Below are 21,837 nucleotides of genomic sequence, written 5' to 3'. Positions count from 1 at the left end.
AACCAAGAGAAAATCGGACACGTGGGCGTCGATCAGCGCATTCTCCCCTTTCCTAGCATGCAGTTGTTAAAGGTTACTCGACGTTCTCACCGAGTTTGTCTCGGTAGACTGTTACCTCTAACGTGAAGTAGGTGCCGACTTAATATTCCAATTACTACTCAACGTACAATTTAATTTCAAAATATACAGATACGATTATAAATGCACGAAAGGAATTATCCTGTGTAATACGAATGAAAATATACGCAGCTTGGAAATTATCGTATCATAAGTTCTCTGTCGTTCGATGAAAATTTCCTAACGAACCAAAATTTCTCAACAGCTATCGAAGTTTCATTTCCTTACTTACGTTGCATAAATATTAACTTAGGTGCATAAATATTTTATTCTACATTGAAAAACAAGCTTCGAACAAAAGAATCTTATTTTATATTTTCGATTTATTTGTACGTATAGAATCATCCCTTGGTCGATCGATCACTTTACGCGAGGCGCTTTGTATATGAGTTTGCACAAAGATTCAGGAAGTCTAGTAGTAACGTAACATTTTTAAAAACGAGATCGGATGTAGCGAGACAGGATACAACGAGCAATGGCGAGTCCTGCGTGCTTTCGTGTTGTACAGCCTTGAATGGCAACGGATGTCCCCTTGTAAGTAGGTCACCGACGTGTCGGGAGACGGTAGACGGTGGTGGGTGTCCCGACGTCGTTGCGTGGGTGGAGCGAAGTCGTTGTGAAAGGACTAGAAGCGAAGTCGAAAGAGAAAGAGAGAGCGAAACAGAAGGGTTGAAGGAGTGGCAAGGGGAAGCTTGCCGCTCCTCACTGATCGGTTCCCGACCTCTCCAACGTCTTCCGCGTTTCTCGCCATTCATACTTGTCCCGCGTGTCCTCGTCCTACCTACAACCCCGAGAATACGGTTCGTGCACCTCGCCCCTCGAGTCCCGTACGATAAATCGTTCTCGTTTAGGAAATTAGATCTTCTTAAGCAAATGCTAGTAAGCGTTGTAAAGTGAAAAATTGCACACGATAGCACAAACATTACTTATACACGGCGTAGGTGGAAGTATCGATCGTTTGTAGCTTCGGATGGAATTTCGTGGAAGTTCGTAAACGTTGTTGCTTCGGCTCTGTTTCAGTAACTGGCTGCCGTTTGGAAAATTAAAGTTTGTTAAATAAATTTTAAGCGAAAAATTCCACGACAGTCTGAAAATCGGTTATATACGACGTAGGTGGAAGTATCGATCGGTTTTAGCCTCGAGTGGAAATTCGTGGAAATTCCTACGCTTCGTTTTTTCGGATCTCGTTCAGTAAATGACTCTAGTTCAGGAAATTAAAGTTTGTTAAACAAATTTTAAATGAAAAAGTACGCGATAGCTTGAAAATTGATTATATACCGCGTAGAAATGGATGTATCGATCGGTTTTAGCTTCGAATACAAATTTCGTGGAAATCCGTGCACATTGTTTCTTCGAATATCGCTCGGTAAATGGCTGCCGTTTAGGAAATTAGAGTTTTTTTTTCAATAAATGTTAACAGAGGAATTATTATATACGACGCAGATGAAAGCATCGATCGTTTTTAGGGTCGAATGAAAATTCATGGAAGCTTATAGTGTCTTTAACCCTCGGCTAACGCAGGCTAGATCGTTATCATCGGCAATGTCGAATATCTTATTTTCTAACGAAGAATATTCTATTTATGGCTTTATATGTAAATTTTTAAGCGTGATAATTACATTTACTTGTGAAATAAAATCGTTCATACAGTTGTTGAATAATAATACGAAATCTAACAAGCGCCTTTTTATGCATCAAGAATGATCTTCCTCGATTTGTGGGCTAAAAACATACAGTCGACAACAATTTCGATTGATACCCTTTTTATTTATGGTTTTTGCGAACGTTAAGTAACATCCGCGAATAATGGCGAAGGTTGTTTTCCCCCTGGGAAAGTTGTACGCCACTGGCCTGCGCGCAAGTGACTGTAGCTGATCCTATAATTTCTCATTCCACTGCACCGTTGCCGACTCATCGAACGGTCGATGTGCATAAGGGGTCAGAAGAGGATAAAATTACAAAGTGGAAAGTGTCATCGGCGTTCGATCGGCCCCGTTGTCCTTGAATATCATCTGTAAAAGTCGAAGGACACGGGTCTACTGAATATCTAACATCATTAAAATGCCTTTAAACGCGGTCGTCTTCTTTTCAAAACTTTTTAACATTAACCTTACCGGGCCCGGTCAAATGACCGGTCTCGAAATTTAATTTAAGATTGTCTAACTTTATGTAGATTCTTCTATTAATAAAAATTGAGAAATCGATCGATCAGATAATATAAGAATTTACGTAAAGTTAGACGAACGAAAGAAATAACACTGAACGTACAATGATAATTATATTTTGAAACTGGTTGTTTAACGAGGCATGGTAAGATTAGCGTTAAACCACCGACTCGATCAGTCGAGCCGTGTTTACTGCGATATTCAACCCACGTGTTTCGTACCTCTATCTCCGTCACATTTAATCGCATCGTTAATTGAATTTTATTTCGATTAAATAACTCTGAAAACTGTAAATTTCAATCTTTACGAACAACGACTAATATCACGATAATTTCTTTCCATCTCGGTAAATTATTTAGAAAAATCTCCTCAAATTCTTTGCGCGATGCGTTACTTTAACATTTCTAATTCTGGCGATTGTTCGTAACAAAGTATAAAATTTTAAAATTGACTTTCGAAATAAGAGGAGGTTTGTCGGTTCACGATTCGTCGCCAATTCTGCTTCAACCTTTCCTCTCGCAATTCGTTACGGTCTTAAAGAGCGAAGCACATGCCTGTCGACACATGGGCGACCTTTGGAAGCAACTTTTTCTGTGCGGTCATCGAAGACAAACTTACAGATGTTCGTCTGCTGCACGAAATTCGTTACAAAAGACGCGTAGCATAGATAACATCTTGCGTTGCAAAAGCGGCGAGTGTCTGTAACCTTTCGCGTGTCCTTGATTCCGGGATCACGCCGGTGCGGTGGTTCCATGTACCGAAAAACGAATCAAGCACCACCTTGCTCGCTCGTCGGCTCATTCACACGAACGTCGATCGATCGACGCGGATTATGCAATGGAGACAAACACGCCACTATTTTTACGGATCGCGTGCACCGGTGGTTCGCTAACAGGTGTATAATCGAACGAAGGGAATCACGATGTCTGTGGAAGAAAGCAACGCGATCGAACCAGCCTGGTTCTTTCGTTTTCGTACTCTACGAAGAACAACGTTGCTCTGAAATTTCATGGAAAATGGAATTCAGCGCTCGCGTGTGTAGAGATCAAACATTTTTCCAATTAAAAGTAGGAACGTCGAGAATGATAGTGCGCTTCGGGTGAAATTCGACCGGCAATTTGCAAAGAGTGGGAGTTGCTTTGAAAATGAGACAGCGGTAAGATAGAATTTCGCGTTAACCGGAGGAAAGATGGGGAATGAAATACGGTGGAGAGAGCACGGTCAAAATGGATCCTGATTGCGATAGCATACTCGGTGCCGGGTAAATTACGGTTAAATATACGGGCGTCTGGGTGAATTGCGAGCGAAATTTGCGGAGAAGCGGTCTCTTATCAGAATCACGAAGGAAGGAAACAGCTCGTTGAATTAATTCTCGCTTCTCTCTTCACGATTCTACATTATTTCCAAAATATCACGTTCTTTCTTTCGTCAGATATATATCGCGACGCGTCTATTATTCGACGAAATACAATTCGGCCATGTTGCAAAGAAAACAAATTCATGAATAATCGAATCGATGTTTCTGACGAGAGAATCTATTTCGCGTTTTTCCGTGAAAATGAATCACACGCTGGTTTCTCTTTCTTTTTTTTTTTCCTTCGGATTATTCCCAGCGTATGAAACGCAAGAGCACGCCAGCGACCATTTCATTGAGAACTTTCTCAATGTCAGGTTCGCGACACGAGCCGACGAGACGCATCGACGAATCTGTGTAGGTACGTGTCACGACACGAATCACCTTCAGTTAGCGCCGCTGTCAATTAAGAATGTCTGTTTTCGCAGCGACGCATTCCTCGTGGTAAAAATACATTTACATACTTGTCGTCCGTCTGTCTTCTCTGTTCCTTTTGCTTACTGTATATGTACTTCTTCGAAAATGCCGAGGTTGATGCTATTTTTAGAAGCATCGATGCGTTTAAAGGGTATCACACGTTTAACGCGACGCTCGTAATTAAGACATCGACGTACAGATTCTTAGCGTCGTATCTTTCTTAGTATCCGCAGGGTTGGAAAATAGGAGTATGAAGCAGTTTCCGTATCCAAGTAAAAGTACGATTAACATACGGTGAATTTTTATGGGAAATTTAAATGCGTAAACACGCGTAAAATGCACGTAATACGCAAAAATATATGGAACGTTCGAATATTCTGTAATAGTATACTCATTTCTCAGCGAACCAGATTATTTTCATAGTATGAAATTGTTGCATTCATACGAGGAATACTATATACGAAGGAGACAAAATTGAACGCATTTCGATTTAATTAATTAGCATGTAAACGGTGTAATAAATAGAATGGTGTGCTAAAATCACGTTATTGTCTCTACGTTACAATCGTTCGGTAATTAAAAAGATCAAAGGATGGAAAGTAGGAAAGCAACGTTTGTGCAATCGACACACGTAACGGCAATTTATGTCTATGTATCTGGACGGGACTCTGTATACGTGTGTACCGTTGCGCAAGTCGACGCGGATAGAATATTTTTCGTTGTTACTCGCCGGAAACACGCTATTCTATCTAACGAGCGACTTTAATTGCCACCACCGATCTTGCTCTTCGCGCGATACAAAAGGGCGGTAGAAGTTTATGTAGGCGTTCTTTTCTCAAAACGTGCTTCGATAAAACGAAGAATAGGCTGCTCGGAAGAATCAACCGCCAGGATTTCCGATTCTCAATCAGACGGAAGCGGAATAACCTTTCTCGAATGCAACGGAAGCTCACGCGCGGGGACGCGTGATTGTATTTAAATGGCCACGCGCTAAAAATCGGTGTCGTTCAATGCCACGTGCCGGTAATTCGGATACGTCGTTTCTTCCTTTCTTCTTCTTCTTCTTCTTCCTTCACGATTCAACGGCTTTCGTTCGTACGAAGATATTGGGCTGGCAACTAAGTGATTGCGGATTTTGTCATTAGATGGTATTGACAAAATTCGCAATCACTTAGTTGCTAATCCAATAGAACAACATTCGTCTCGTGGAATTTCATAGTTCGTAATACGACGATGCAAGGTTATTTTCGGGCGTCTTTGTTTTGCTTCTTTTGCCCTCTCTTTCGACTGTAATTAATCCATTCATCGTGTTTGAATAAAAGGTGTCGTATATGGATACTTCGGCCGATCTATAGCAACGTTATGTACACGTTGTACGTAGATATACGAATCGACAAGAGACTAATGCAATAAGTAAAAGTAGTATTTGCCGTGATCGTATAAAATGAGCGAATAATAAAATTTCAATCCACGTATCTAGCAGTAGTTTGAAATATGAATACTGTTTGAATCGATTGTGCAATGTAAGTTTAGAGAAACTTGTCTTATCTGATGTGTATCTTAAATACTACGTATAATGGTTCGAGTATAGATGCTTATCTTACTCAGAATGTTTCCCGATTAAAAATATCGAGGTGGAGTGCGCGGAGATGGAACTGAATGGAATCTTTTATGGTAATTCGTCGACTGACTTTAACTACTTGAAGAAACAGCTAATTTTTATTCAGGAGACTCGATCGTTTGTTTATTAACACACCTCGTTTAATTGTTGCGACTTGACGCTTCTTAGTAAATTATCGTAGATCGAGATGTATTATCGTTTGTCTTGTTATGTTTATCCTCAGTTATATTTAACGACCGCCTCTATCGCCTCCGATTACTCGAACAAGAAACTTTGTAAAGCGATCTTCGAATCCAAGTTCTTCTTTCGAAGAATAACATATCCATAATTCTTCACGCGGTTGTTTTTATGCTGGTGATTCGTGAAAGTTTGAATGCTTATAGAAACCTTTTTGCGTATATCCTACGAGATATCTCGAAATTTCATTCGTAGTGTCATCATATATATAAATTGGCGAAGTTTGGAACAAATTCGAAAATGCACATAGAAGATCGCAAGATATAAGATCATTTAATGTAACTGGGTATACCATACTTGCCAGAAACCACGAAAGTATTTGCAATCAATTATCTATTGTTATTAATTATGATTGTTATCATATTAATAAGCCTGGATAATTCAACAGTTCCGTCTTTGTCATTTATTACATGTTTCAGCTGTTCACGATGTATACTACCTTTTTTTTTTTTTACTGAATATTTGTTCGCAGTTTCGCAGAAACTATCTCGTGCTTTCCGTATATTCGTCTTGAAATCGATTTCAAGTTTTATCAATACGGCCGTGACAGTTGTATATCGTTATGCAAATGAAATTTCAAAATGTTGTATATAAAAAATATCTTTCTATGCCAAGTGTTACGGTAAATGATATTTCCGATTTTTACGTTCGAAAATGTAGTTGTACATTTGGCGTTGATTTTCCTCGAGATCGGCACACGAAGATATCAGAACAAAGTCCACTTAAAAGTGTGCCGTAAAATGCAAAACGAGGAATAGCGTAGCGCGATCGTATCGCGTTCGAACGGCTCTGATCGAGAGAATTTCCGGAATGAAGACGATAAAAAGGGTTCGATCGGGCAAACTAACAGAACACCGAGGAATATTTTCACGTTCGTATCGCTGTAACCACAGAGGATGCGTCGAGTCTTGAAATACGCGCGCGCGTGTGCCGCGCACGCATCGACGAGAGGCGTGTGGTAAAAAAGGCGCCAGCGAGGTTATTCTTGCATCGTCACTGATACATTTTGCATATTATCGTATGCAAATAGCGTTGTATAGCGATCCGACGAGCGAGATTGCCGCGGATGGAAACCTCTTAAAACCTGTATCGAATGAACACGCGTGAGCACACTGAAAATAATTTTCGGCCCAAGTATTCCCAGCTTTACACCGATCATACCGTGGAATTACGTCAGCCATATTCCGTATCGGCCGACGTGGAAATTCGTCGGTTCGGTATGCAAATGCAAAGCGAGAAAGCCACGAAATTAAACGCCTCCTACTTACTGCCTACTAGTCCTTCGATACAGTTCTAAACGATCTTTGCCTCTTTCTTGTCCTTTTTGTATTTAATGATCAACTATCGCCATGTACACGCAAACTCGTGAAAGCATTCGAACGCTTGACGACACGTTTTACGAATATATCACGCGTGTTGTAGGAAATATCTTAAAATTTACGAGACTCGACCGTGTTCGCAACGTTTGAAACAAACGCGAAGATATATACCGATAGAAGCTACGAGATAATTAAGCCAAGTATATATTAGGTTGTTCGAAAAGTGTTTTTCTCTTACAGACACGTCTTTCACAACGACTCATCTTTATACAAACATGAAACCTAATCTGTCGAACGTTGTGATCTTTATTTTGATAGAACAAAATGGATCATACGTAATTCGATAAAATAATATAAAACGGAAAATGTTGTACCTCCGCTATTTCCTTATAAAACGAAAGAAACTTTCCGGACGACCTAATACTTAGCAGAAGTCGTAAGAATATTGAAACAGTTAATCATCGGTTAGAAATAGCGACGAACAAAATATTAAGCGAATGTTTGGAATTCCCTTTCGTGGCTGCCATGTTAGAAACAGAAGCCGATGGGGTCACGGCAAAGCTGACCCTTAATGGATTAATATTAATCATCGAATTACTGAGAATTCTAGATAACTCAGAACGATAAAAACATGTTCAAACAACGTTATGTACAGGATTCTCGTATTCGCCGTATCCCTTGATAGTTTACTTCGCAATCTTGTTTGTGGCTGTACATAGTCCACGGTGTAACGTAATAGAAGCACAAGCTCGCATGGTCGTGGTTCATGCGTACACAAAACGGCTTGTCTCCCTTTTCCTAATTGAAACCTAAATACACTGCCATGTCATCGATAATTAAGTTACGTCAACCGTTACAGTGAAATTTGCGTGTTCACCAGGAACAGGCTGTTTGCCACCCTACCATCGAACGCATGAAATTCGATTAAGAATAATACTTCTACTTTAGCATGTTCTCTCTGATATAGAGGAATATCTATTCTCGAACACGTCTATTCTGAATCGCGCAAAACACGATTATTCACAGACTGGTATTTTGCCACCAATAAACAATTTCTCTCGCGATCGAGTATTCGAACACGATCTCTCCATAATTTTCTAGTAGGCATTTGCATAAGATGCCTCGGTACGGTCGCATAATCTGCAAGAAGGTGAACAAATAGATAAACTATGTAATACAATTTTTTATACGACACGTCGTTGTCGATAACACTGGAAAACAAATCGTCGTATCGTTTTGTTCGAAAGTTTAAAGCTTCGTTTACTACTTACGTGTACGTACAGCGAACTTATCGTGCAGCTGATTATCGACCATCAAAATATAAAAAATTATACAGAATTTAAATTTTTCAAGATATTGATAAGAAATACGTGATGCTCGCTGCATCGCACAGCCGTTATATATTTCCCAATGTGATCATCGTTCGAAACTGGACTATAACTGCGGCAGGTAATTCAGTGACCTCTTTCACTTACGTCGGAAGACAGCTCTTTCAGTAGCGTCGATGACTTTAGGGAAACAGGTGGCGATGCTATTTATTAGCGCGATACACGCAACGATTGGAATCCGTTGCGTTGCGCGTAACATCGGAAGGTTCGTTCCCGAGTCGGGACACGACCGTTTCACCAGCAAAATCATCCGTGTAACATTTCTCTCGCGTTGTAACTATCTCGCGGCCGTATATTATTCCGTTGGACGTTGTCCAATCGTTGCCGCTAAACAATTTACGGATTATCGCGGCGGCACGCGATCATAGCTCGCGTGAGTTCTCTCGAGTCCAGTCTAGACGTCTAGAAACTGCGATTTGCCAAACGAACGAAACGAAAGGCGATAATGAAGCAGGCGTGCGCGTACGCGACCAAGTCGTACGCGAGGTGTCGTCCGTGAACCGGACCGTGGGAGAACTGTTCCTTGTTTACGGCATAATTCAACAGATATTAGGTAACAGCCGTGTGAACTACGACAGAGCAACACATGGCGCGCAGGGACGGCCGACGAATTTCTTCGCGCCCTCTCCTCAACAGGAAATCGTATGAGACGCGTGGCAGCCGCGCCAACTCGGGAAACATTGCTCTCCACTCTCCACCCGACGAATTACGGGTCAGTTTGTTCCTCTTCGTAGCCGTGCAACCGATGAAATTGTTATTTTTAGCGTGTGCGCCCCGTTATTCTCTCTCTCTCTCTCTCTTTCTTTCGTTGGGAACTTCACACTCGGCTCGACGATTATCCTACACCACGATTATTCCGCCTTAAGATCTCTGTTACTATTCCACGAAGTAATTATGCCTCGACAAGCGTGAATCGTGAAATTGCGCCGAACTATTATGTTATCGTTCGTAGATCGTTCGTTGGGAACGAATTGAAAAGACTGTTGCAATAAGGAGCTTCACTCGATAATAATTCGAGTAGATCAATTCATAGTCGATTAGAATGAAATTAGATTTTAAAGCTGTCATTGAGTGATATTCGGGGTGGTAAATTGTTGCACTTTTGAGTACGAGATCTGTGTCTTTCTGTTGCTTGCGGTAAATGCGATTTTAAATGCGAGTGTCACAGACGATGGTTCGTGGCAAGCAATGTTTCAATACATTCGATATTGTGCCTGATATTATGGCGAGAAATAGGAGATGCGATTCATCGTGTTCTTTTCATGTAATCTTCATTCGAATCCTGCGGAAGTCGCGCGCTGATCGATTCCATAAATTAATACACGTGGAAGGACTACGATTGCAAATGTTATTCGTTTCGATTCGCTTTTTCAATCTTTAACGAAAGATTATTATTATTATTATAACGAAAACTCCTTGTGACAGATAAATTCGCGAAAATTAGATTTCGATTCTGTGACTTGATTGAATCTGATAACTTCGCGAAAAGTGAAGCTGATTCGAGGATTCGCGAGAGGTTCGATTATAAACCGAGCGAAGAGAACGATACGCGTGATTCGTGAAAGTAATCGAAAATTTCTATAAATACAAAACGTTATCGGATAAACACCATGAGACGTTTTGAAATTTCATTAGCATTCATTGCAGCTACCTCTTCGTTACCGCAAATCCTTCGATCGCTGTAATCGAAGCGGTGAACGCATGATCGAATCAATTTTTCTCAACAAAACGTACAACCTGGCAAAGTAAAACGAATTACCTTGATTCTGCCGTATCGATGAACAGCACCTGGTAGAAAACGAACTTTAGACCGGATTTCGCCGATTCCCGAGCTCCCCTAACAACCAGAGAATCGTTGCTAATTGTGACGATCGAATGAGTCGACCTAACCCGCGGTTCATACCAGTTCATACTGGTTGACAGCTTATTAATTTCGCTTCGTCTTCGCGGTGGACTGCTAACTCGATTCTTTCATTAAGATCTCCGACTGCAGAAGTACGACGAGCGCGCGCGCGAAAATCGCTGCATTCGTTTCGCGTTTCACGCACAACGTTGCGTTCGATTTAACGTGCTTCTTGTAGCTCGATGGTCTTGCGTGATTCTAGAAAAATCGTTTATTACACATGGTGATACACGTACAGCGGCCGGCACGATTATTTCTAGAATTTGAGATCACGTAGAAAGAATGCACGGACGAAAAAACTGCTCAAAGTGGGAGGGAGGAGTCCTGTATCGTTTCGCAGATCTGTATCGTAAGAAGTAATCGTTGGCAGGTGTTTTTAATGCAAGTTCAACGACTCGCGTCGCGATAACGTCGGCGAACCTAAATACGCGATAGATATTTCACTTGTAAATTTGTGACAGCGATGTCGTTTCATACAATAGATAAAAGCCGCAGGGGAACAACGCGAGTTATATTTTTCGTATTTTACAGGCAAACGATATTAAATTAAATTTCATACATTGTCGGTTGATTCTCTGTTACTAAAGCTAGTCTTTTATTTTATTTTTATTTTATTTTAAAGGCAATAATATACCTTTCCGCCTGCTCTCACAACCTAAAAAATATCGATTGCCTTAATATTACAATTTTGAAAGATGCTAAAATATCGGATATATCAAAGCATTCTGTTACATCTTTTGTACGTTCTATGCAATTTCCGCAACTATATGTTCGGAGCCCACGCGTTCTCTCCAATTGCAGCTATTTTATATTAAAATATTTCACTTCGGTCATAGATCGGCATTAACATACAAAGATCAACGGAAGATATATACTTATCATATCTTTCCTGCGAGTTTTAATGGCGATGAAAAGCTTATACAGGGCGGGAAATAATAGTGTATTATCTGACGAGGAAAGTTTACAATTTAGTGGAGCGAAGCACTCGGTGAAAACATGACTAGTGACGAAATCCGATCAAACTGTTTTTCCCTTCGATCGCGGTTAATCGACGCCAGCAGACTTTTCGGCACGCGAACACGGCTGCGGTGTTGATCAAATTCGTCCACCGAATCGTAATTCGGCCGGTAATATAAATACACACGGACAGAGGAGGAGCGTAGGTCGGTGTTGGTTGGATGAATGAGCTCTCGCGGGCGTACCTGTTTCGAGCACGTGTCGTCGCAGACAGAGAATCGGTGCCTGTCCTGTCGTTGTGTTTACAGCGTGGCCTGTGAACAGTGCGCGGTGCCGCGGGGGAAAACACTCGAAGCGGCCCGTACACGCTACACACCGTATGTACTCTGTACCGACTAAAAATATATCGTTATGCCATACAATTCTTGCGACGCTAAAATTGGAAAGCCACAGCGCGTCCGATCGGCCAGCGAGCTGGACAAGTTGAATCTCTAAACAGCGTTTTTCGGACTCCATTAATCACAATTTTACGCCTATATGCGGCCAGAGAAATACAACAGGACCATCTGTTACTTATTATACGGATATACAGAGGCTCGCGAGAATATTCGAACAATTGTAGAAATCTTGTAAGAATACGCATATTAGATATGTACGTTATACGAAACATTTTAAAATTTCATTGGCACCGTTATTATTGGAACTCGACTATCATGAATTTCGTATTATCGTATCGTAAGTTCAACTCTCGTGTGCTAACATGTTTTGTTATGCTGATCTTATAGCTATAGAGGAAGAAGTTTTCCTTATCCCAGAGAATACGCTTTATTCTTCTTTCAGAGGGAAAAATATGAATCGTATTTTAATATAATTTCTATACTCGTTACGCCTATAGCATTATTTATTGCGTTATTTTAATACATTTACACATTGTACAAAATAACTTACTTCATTTTTCTTTCACACATTATGTATTTCACTACTCGTTCCTTAACGAATTCACAAACATTTCACTCTCATTGATGTGTTGCAAATGGTATTACACGATGCTAGTAGCCAATTTTTACTCGCGTTATATAAGTATCATTGCACGAGGTCCTATCGTCACCGTTTCGTTTCGTTTCTTAGTTTTCCGTTTCTGCGTTCCCCGGTCTTTTCTCTTCGCGAACGACTAGCCTAAAACCTGCGAAACGAAACAAAACGAAACGGGACGTGCGTGTATATCATTTACTAATAGGTTTTTTCGCCTTTGCCGTTCGAAGAATGCGGTTTCCCTTGAACCTTGCACCGTGATAGCCACGCTCGTCCGCTCGTGTACTGGCTAACGTGTTATAATTAATAATTTGCCTCGAACGTTACGGTTATTTATAACAACACGTAGACCGACAACAAGCACGATCGTTCATGCTTGTTCACGATTGTTTTCCTCGATATGCAGCGTTTTTATTAATTAAGGATTTGCCAAGAGACAACCTCGTTCTACGTTCTCGTATTACGGCGACCGCGTGTCGTTTACGTTCGCGCATACACGCGACATACGCCGGCCGATGACTCGCGGTTATTCGTTCTTACATTGTTCTAAATAACGATGTCGAGTTTCTTGAATACCTGCCGAATTTCATCTAGATTCTAAATTAACTGCCATCCGCCTGCCATCAGGCCAATGTTAAGAACGCAGCTTTCGCGCGATCTGCGAATGAAACGGCCAACACAAAGCTATTAGAAGCGACGCTCGCGGCAATTCCTCGTACACGTTCACGGTCGCTTCGTTTTTATCTTGCTGTGCACTATAAACTTCCTCTCCGTTGTTCCGTCTTGCTCTTTCCCCCTCTGCCTTCGTACACTATGGCTCATAAGTATCCGGCACTTTGGTCCGTAGTAACAGTACATAAATTTTATCGAGCAGTTAACGAGGAAATAATCGATAGAAACAATACCGTACTTATTACGTTTCCTACGGAGTCACTTGGTCTATACGCTGACTACCAAAGATATTTCCACACCATTGTATTTCTTATAACGTTTATATAGTATTTAATTAAGCGCAAGTGTATTATCGAGCTTCGTATATCATTTGACAGTATTTTCGACGTGATAAAACGACGCTTCTTTGAAAAATAAGAGTATGCGCTTGCCAATACACACATGGCCACTTAGCTATTAACTAGAAGGAATGTTGTAAAAATTAATAATCGATTCGATAGCAATAATATTATTAGAACTATTATCAGATACTTACATATGCATATTATTATATCTTGTAGAAACGTGCAAGTATCCGGATACTTTGAAGCGGTAGTGTACATCGCCTCGTTCCGTTCACTGCTCGACGAAGACGCCTTGACATCGACGACACGTGATGTTACTCTGGTCCGTTCTCGAGCGAAATATCGAAGGATACTTTAATTATAGTACCGTCATCGATTGTCCCGCCTACCGTCCCGCTTCATATTTCAAATGTACATATGCACCGATCTCCTCTCTCCCTTCACCATTCTGGAAGACCGAAAATTAACACTGGCTGTTTACACGGATCTCACGTCCACGCCGGATCATCGAATACGCTCGAGCATTATCCAATACACACCGCGATGATAATGAGAACGACCATTACCGCGAGCGTCGCATTAATTGCGATTACGCGACTCGCGTTGATGCGAACCAGCGCGAAATCCTTTTCTGCCTTACGCAAGCCACCCGTCTGTTGTCGCAGGTAACTCGGACTTCCGATGGAACCAGTCTCGTATAGTATGCAGGAATTTCGACACCAGTTTTCCATATACGCGCAATGTCCCGAACGTAACAGCCATATTTTGTCAGTATATTTTATGGGTATATAATATATTTTATAGATGTTTTGATACTACGCGAAAAATTTGCATCTTTAAATCTTCCATAAATGCATAAATATTCGCGATCTAATAATAAAAATTTGTCAACACGTTCTATAAGATATTCGATCGATTTGTTGTCACTACGTATATTCTGCTTTGCTGCTTTGACTCTCGAATATTTAAATAAATTCATAAACATTGGCAACCTGATTATGTCTTTTTATGGTAATAAGAAGAATTTAGTGGCAAACTTTAAGATTCTAAAGCTTTAAACACTCACTGTATCGCATATAATCGTTTCGTACGAATTGTATCGCAGATTTCTACGATGGTTTCGTCGTAGTCTGTTTTAAAAAGCGCAGACTTTTAGAATTTCTATTAGCACGGGAACGCGAGCTCGTTTATTAATGTTGTTATCAAAGGGTCAATATTCTTGTACTTTGAATCTTTAGTTTGCTTCCAAGAAGTTGTGGATATAAGATCTGATTTCTCGAGGATGGAAAAGCTCATATTTTCCAAAGGGAAACTTATCTCCATGGATTTATCTTTGGAGGAACTGACACGAATTCTCGTTCTGGCGTGTCCTGATCGAACGCCTGCGTTAAGTCTCTTTATATCGCATTGGTCCTCTCATAAAACGGATGAAACGTTTCACAGGCTGAGTTTCATAGGACGAGAAAATTCCGACCAACTCGAAAAAGAACGAAGGTAGAAGAAAATTACTTTCCTCGGAGCTAGTTCGTTTTCATCGTACCTGCAGGCAGAATATGTTTCTGTAGAAAGTTTTTAAAGGAAGCTATAGCTGGGAAGAATAGTAATTTGTTTACATTTCATTTGCTCCATGTACGTAATGCACTCGTCTTCTGCAAAATAGTGATTCTATGAATATGCACTATGCATTTTTTCTTTTTTTCTTTTTCTTCCTTTTTTTTTTCTTTTTTCGAGCAATAGAAATTTATGCAGATTTGTAAAATAGAATTTAAACGAAGATTTGCTTTGCTTATTAAATATTACTTTAGTTTGAATATTTTACGCATGTTTGTATAATATGTGTAGCCTGCGTATCCTCGAACCTTTAAATTTTCCATAAATACATAAACATCGGCGCTCTAGTAACGTATACGATACGATTTGTTTCAAGTTCGTAGTAATTTATGTTACGTTAGTCAACAGAGCGAACTTCAACTGGTGATATGCAGATCGAACGTCCATATTTGGAATGCAATTAGCGTGGACTTAAAGGAAAGGCAAAGTTTTAAGCACTTAAATAGTAAATAACGATGAGATAAAGCAAAATTTCGGAGGAATGACACTATCATCTATGCCCGAGGATAGGACCAAATGTTTGGAATGCAATTAGCAATGCGCCGAAGTTGAACGTCCAAGTGTTTAGAATTTAGAGGTTTAGTTAAGGTCGATAAGATAGGGCAACGTTCAGGAAGAACGACGCTGTCATTTATACGTGAGAACGATCGATCGATGTATGTGTGTAAGAATGACAGAATATCTCTACATCACAATGGACATTTATTTTACATGCATCCATATATTTTTTGTTCTAGTTGAAAGAAACACGATGAATGAGTTTTTCCTTTCGTGTCGTTTGAATAGATACGTGCAAGATATGCAATCGATAAAAATTTATTGCGTGTGCACGTAAAAATGCTTCTTCGAGTGGCAAGATAATGTGATTGTCGAGATAAATACTTAAATAATGTTTTCGCGTTTATAGACAGCGCTCAGCAATTTGGAGGAGATGCAGCACAATTCCATGGTGTATCGTAACAACGAGAGGGGTAGGAGCATGGGAGTTGGACCGATGCGACCTCGTCCGATGGAAAAAAGGCACGATACCTCACCGTACAGCGGTGTTCCGTATCTTTCACCACCGCCACCGGACACATGGAGGAGAACGAATTCAGACTCGGCTCTGCATCAAAGCGCCAACGAAGCCTGCCAGTCAAACACCACCATCCCCCATCGGCGAGGTATAGATACGTTCAATCTTGTTTTTCCTGCTTTTCTTCGTCATCCACAGGGGGGCGATCGTTACTGCAACAAAGGAACTAATAATATCAAGGATACGATAAACTTACCGAAAGATAGTATCGTAACAAACAATCACGGAAATTATATTATAGAAATTAGATTATATTATAGAGTAATATAACGGTAAACATTGATAATCTAGTGAAGCAAGGGAGAGAAAATTAGGTTCAAAGAGGGGAAGGGAGCTTCGAGATATGAAAAGGGTATTAAAAAGGTAGCGTGGGTAGAGTATTAGTTAAGGAATGGCTGAGTGAAAAAGAAAGGAAAATAGGAAGGACAGAAAATAGCAGAGAAAGGGAAGAATACTTTTGGAGAAATAGTTACCGGTTAGCTAGGATTGTAGAAGATCTAAGGCAGCAGAAGCTTGATATAATTAAAGTTCTGACGGAACGGGAGAAAGAGTTGCAAGGTCAAGTGCGATATCGTGAAATTTGGAACGCCAAATATAACAGTAGGTAGAAATACATAAGAACAGTGAAGAAAGCGGAATACGTGGAGAAAGAAGGAAAAGAAGGCAACCAGAGGCTAATTGCGAGGATAAGATGCGGATAACGTGTAGGAGAGAAATCGTTCCTGGTTGGAAGAGTAAAAACGCAAATGTATTCTGTGTAGTTTAAAGATAGATATCTTGAAACACCTGTTAAAACGATGCTGTAGGATAAATTCTAGCGTATTGAAAGAGAAGATATGCTGGAGGATAGGATAAGAGATTTGAAAAAAGATCGTAGGAATATAGGTAGGTACCGAACTAATTAAAAGCCAAAGGTAAACGCGTGATACTATACAAATTAAGTATAGGATAGTCTACATAGAAATAAAAAGAAATAAAGCTATATATGTGGGTGTTTGGATGTGATGAATGCTACAGTTGTATGGAATTGAATGGCAGTTAGATATATAGCAAGCAAAGTTCGTTGGTAATCTGATGATCTTGCAACGATGAAATAAAATAAAATAATAATAATAATAATTACGTGTTTCGTTTAAAAATTGGACAAAACTTTTCAACGTTCATATATATATATATATATATACACATAGATATATCCATGGAAATAAGGACGTATTTAAGTAATCGTCGCTAATTAAGCCTAAGTGGATCTGTCTACCGATGAACGGTGTCGCGCGCGATTCCTCCTGTTCATCACGCTCGAACCAGCCTAGTGTTCCTTTTTCTTGCGATCGACACGTTTTTCTCCTGTACCTGATTCGTTGTGATCCGATCACATCGCTTCGTGGAAACACGTTACTAGTGTTACAATGCGTTTTGATGATGCCGACCGCGCTGAAAATTGTACTGGCCGCGTACGATTCGCGGAAAAAAGAGCGCGCCAATCAGGCGGTCGCTTGTTAACCAGTCGCAACAGAATTGTGTCGCAAAATGTTTTATCGTGGGGGAAACACGCGTCATCTAGACGCGACAAATAGTCAATTTGTTCGGATATTCGATACGATATCTGGTACAGTTCAGCCAATTCGCGCCCTCGTGAATCTTCCCGCGCGATTTTCCCTTTTTGTTCGCAAATTGAAAACGAACGTTTTGCAATTTAAAGTCTACACTTTGTCACAGTCTACGTTTGTCGTACGTATTCCATCCGGACAATTCTCCAGCTATGAATTGTCTGAAAGAAAGTTTTTTAAATAAAGAAACTGCAACGCTTTCTTCTTTGATTTCTGAAAGCTAGAACCGAGCATACTTCAAACATGGAATAACGAGACTAATTTAGTCGTTGCAATAGAAATATCGACAAATGAAATTTATTTTGCAATTTAATGGAGTTTTGACTAAATATACGATGTTTTGATGAAATTGACTTGCTGTTAAATTCGTATTTAAAGAAAAAGAATGGAACGATATTTCATCCGTATAATTGTAGAAACGAAATTTTTGTATTTGATCAGATATATAATTCGATGAACAACACCGTACTCAGAGATTCTCGTTTATTCACGTTTCTAAACCCTGCACGACAACCCTCCAAGCTCACCATTTTAAGGCTCATTTTTTTCTCGAAATTGTCCTGGCTATCGTTCCCCGACCCTTCATTTAAAGAATCGTAGTAACGACGACGTAAATAGAATTGAACGTTTCACGCAGAGCGTGGTTAATCTAGAACGTAATCTTCGAACCATTAAGTCAGTTTTCGCGTCGTTTCTGGGATCCGCCCTGTTTGAAAAAGTGCGTGTCCCGCGCTCGAGTCAACTGTGCTCCGCATAGTAAACGCTTTCGGTTGTCGCGTAAATAATTCCGCCGACACGTGTCACCGATGGCGTGTATTATTTCGAGAATTATCACCACGTTTCCCCTCCGACGTTTCTCGTCAACTTTTGTTTCGGTGTGATTTTCACGAAGACACTAGTCTCAGAAATTCCCTCATTATCATATTACCTAGTTACCTCGTTGTACGTCCGCCACTCGGCCTCGAGTGGCTGCCTGGCAAATTTTCGACGAAGATCAAGCATTTTAAGCCTTGCAAGCTGGTTTCTTATCTGAACAAGGATTTGTCAGGATCCTCTTTTGCTGCGTTTAATTGTCTTCCTTGATTTAGAGGTCACTCCGATAAGATATAAGCTACCTATATACAGTAGACACTGACAGATGTCGATATATACAGCTTCACGAAAGTATCCGAACGTTTACAGACATTTTTCATGAATACGTTAATGTGCGTTAATATGAAATATCTTGAGACTTGATTAGCACCGTGATATGATTATCGTGATCGCATTGGTAATGTTTAAAAGAAATCTGGAAATATTTATAGAGATTACAAGATATTTAATACAATATATATTACACAAGCATGCATGGTATTAGTCAATTATCTGTTACATTAATAAACTTGAATAACGTGTGACTATTTTCCTGTGATAATTACGTTCTTGAAAATAATTGTCCTTCTAGATGTATATTAATTATGCATCTACGAATCCTATTATGTAGAAGTGGAGTAAACCAGTTTGGATTCTGAAAAATTTATATTCTCTGAAGAAATTTTTAATGCGAAGTCAATGCGCACGCGTGTGTTTTTTTTTTATAGAATATTGACACGAAAATTACAAACCATTTTCTCGTTTTTCGATTTATTCAAATCATTTTATGACAGAAATATCGATAGTGATAAGTCGGCGTTTTATTTATTGCGCGAACTATTAAAAACAGAGTACGATACACGTTCCTACGATGGTCTACGTGTGAATTCAATTAATTGTACGTAGAAAAGTTTTACTTCTATCTTTTTCCCAGCAATATACCATTTGAAAATACATTTCCTGTAGTTTGACGTATAAATAAAAAGCGACCTTTTTGTATTTTTATTTCGTGCAAATACTCGTTTTATTTTATACGACAAAAGTAGAAAGGTAAAAATAGAACGAAATACAATGTTCAGCTCGACTCTTAACATAGCGTTACAAATGTTTAATGAATTAATTCAGCACCTCGCTATATTCTGCCCTGTGATATACTCGCGAAAAATGGGGCACCGTATCGATAAAAAACGAAAAACTATTAAGAGCTTCCTGCGAAAGATTTGGAATTTGCGAACAGGTCTTTAGAAAGACGGGTCATTGGCCGAGGCAGGTTTTCCGATTCCGGTCGGTCGGATATACGCGGCTTCGATGATTCCCTCTTAATCTGTTACCGACCAGCGACACGAGGGGATCGGAACTGAAACGTTATACCCGTAGTAATGTTAGCAAGTAGCAAGCATTACATGGTGTTAGGTTGCTTCAACGAAATCGGACGCTCTGCCTTGGGACTACGTATCGTGTGCATCACCCTCCAACTATGGCACGTTTTAAAGCATAAGCGTCGAAAAGCTGCAATTGAATTAATTGTAGAATTACCAGAATTATCATAATCATCGATTCGTAATTTTTTATATAAATTTTATAAACCTTGTAGATTTGATGTATTTGTTTTATTATTTGAAAATGAATTAAATATTCTAGGAAATTTGGACTATTATTATTATTATTATTTTCTTGGAAATTTGAATTATTAATACAATGAAAATTTTCACGGAAATTTGAACTATTAACGTAATGAAGTTTTCTCGGCAATTTGAATTATTAATATAATGAAATTTTCTCGGCAATTTAAATTATTAATATAATGAAATTTTCTTGGATGTTTGAATTATTCGATGCTGCGTTTTTCACAATTTCAGTGATCTTTTTCTAAAGAATGTTTTCATCCTTGCATCGTGTATTCTTTAATCAAAATGTGCATCATATTCATTACTCGTGTTAATTATAATTATGCTTTACACAATTGCGGTGTTTTTTTACTACCATATATATGTTTTAGATTTACTTTCGTTTACCGTATCCTTCATTGCGATTTCTTAAGCTACAAACTGGACGTTTTTTAGCCACCGCTAATTCAAGCGTTAATAGTCGACAAATTGCCTTGAACACGACAAAATTAACAATATTTAGAATTAATTACTTATCGTTTGATCCTTCGTGTTGCTACTTTTAACCTTTTTATCTTACATTTTATAATTCGTTGTATATAGATCAGCATACCATAACCGGGTCCGGGAGCGACAACAGGGACCTGCATTACGGATTCATCGAACGGCCAAGATCATCCTGTGAAATACCTCGAGTGCCTGGAAGCAAGTAAGGAAACTTTTTCTCTCCCTCTGTATCGACCAGCGATACCAACCCCGTATCGATTTCGATTAGCCGGCTCAAGGAAAAAGACGGCTGAAATTTTACGAATCTCGTGGAATATCTCCTCTTGATAAGTACACTGTCTATTGTTGCACACCAGTATATGCATTATTTATACGCCGTGGCTATTGTACGAAGTTTCATTGTATTCACGACGCATTATATCGCACATACTAATGCGCTCGTGCACAGAGTTTATATAATTTTGAATAGGGATCGTCCGGTCTGTCCTCGGGACAGTCTTAAATTTTAGCGCGTTCGCGACAAGCGATCGAAGTCTAACTCTCATCTTTGTATTTTATTAGTCGTCTTATCTATCATCTACTTTCTAAACGATTGTCTAATAATATCGTATAGTAGAAGCTTGATTATTAAAACATCGATTAAACGATCGATCATCGAAGCGTTAATTAGCGAAACATTTGACGATGGTTGGCCGTAAGAAAAATTATAAATTCCTTAGCTTTTGAAAAGTTATCCGTTTAATGTTAACGTTCGAAGATAACAGATGATAAACGTGATAAGTTCGTTCGTGTAGAATTTTGCTATTCTAATATTATCCAATGTTTAAGGGGAGTATACACGTTATAATTTCTTCGGATAAATAATTATATTCTACTCTAGTCGAAACATTCCAGTTAATTCAACAAATTCTAGTTAATCTCGTAGAATTTGAGTTCCTAGTTTTGCACTTTCGTATTACAGTTGGACAACATTGACATTGGTCGAAGTCGTTTCGAGAATGACTGGCGCCTCGAGACTCTGACAGTTACTATAGATTCTCGTGCGCTTC

At 39.5% G+C, this 21,837-nt stretch overlaps 2 protein-coding genes and 1 long non-coding RNA gene across 11 annotated transcripts in view; 1 reads left to right on the top strand and 2 right to left on the bottom strand.

The window, feature by feature from the left end:
• LOC117236736 (CREB-regulated transcription coactivator 1) overlaps positions 1-21,837 on the top strand; it is a 64,549-nt gene that overhangs the window by 23,616 nt on the left and 19,096 nt on the right. For all 8 annotated transcript variants that reach the window (XM_033499931.1, XM_033499940.1, XM_033499939.1 and 5 more), the window contains 2 exons: positions 16,045-16,300; positions 20,885-20,990. In XM_033499931.1, the coding sequence (XP_033355822.1) occupies positions 16,045-16,300; positions 20,885-20,990 (362 nt within the window). The remainder of the gene's footprint in view (positions 1-16,044; positions 16,301-20,884; positions 20,991-21,837) is intronic.
• LOC117236746 lies at positions 1,845-15,232 on the bottom strand. Of its 2 annotated transcripts, none has more exons than XR_004493903.1 (3): positions 15,140-15,232; positions 13,718-15,066; positions 1,845-2,129 (listed from the first exon to the last, which is right to left on the bottom strand). It is a non-coding gene; the product is annotated as an uncharacterized LOC117236746 (long non-coding RNA). The 2 variants fall into 2 exon arrangements; XR_004493902.1 differs by lacking the exon at positions 1,845-2,129 and adding an exon at positions 12,289-13,642.
• Positions 8,134-9,063, bottom strand: LOC117236743. The gene is made up of 2 exons (XM_033499948.1): positions 8,706-9,063; positions 8,134-8,370 (listed from the first exon to the last, which is right to left on the bottom strand). Exons 1-2 carry the CDS (start codon positions 8,866-8,868, stop codon positions 8,222-8,224), a joined length of 312 nt encoding a protein of 103 aa, XP_033355839.1. The 5' UTR covers positions 8,869-9,063; the 3' UTR covers positions 8,134-8,221.

This window comes from Bombus vosnesenskii, unplaced genomic scaffold (genome assembly GCF_011952255.1).
Source record: "Bombus vosnesenskii isolate JDL3184/JDL3185 unplaced genomic scaffold, Bvos_JDL3184-5_v1.1 scf7180000013352, whole genome shotgun sequence".
Classification (NCBI taxonomy): Eukaryota; Metazoa; Arthropoda; class Insecta; order Hymenoptera; family Apidae; genus Bombus; species Bombus vosnesenskii.
Note: the sequence above shows the minus strand (reverse complement) of the source record. Positions and strands in the feature narration are given on the sequence as shown.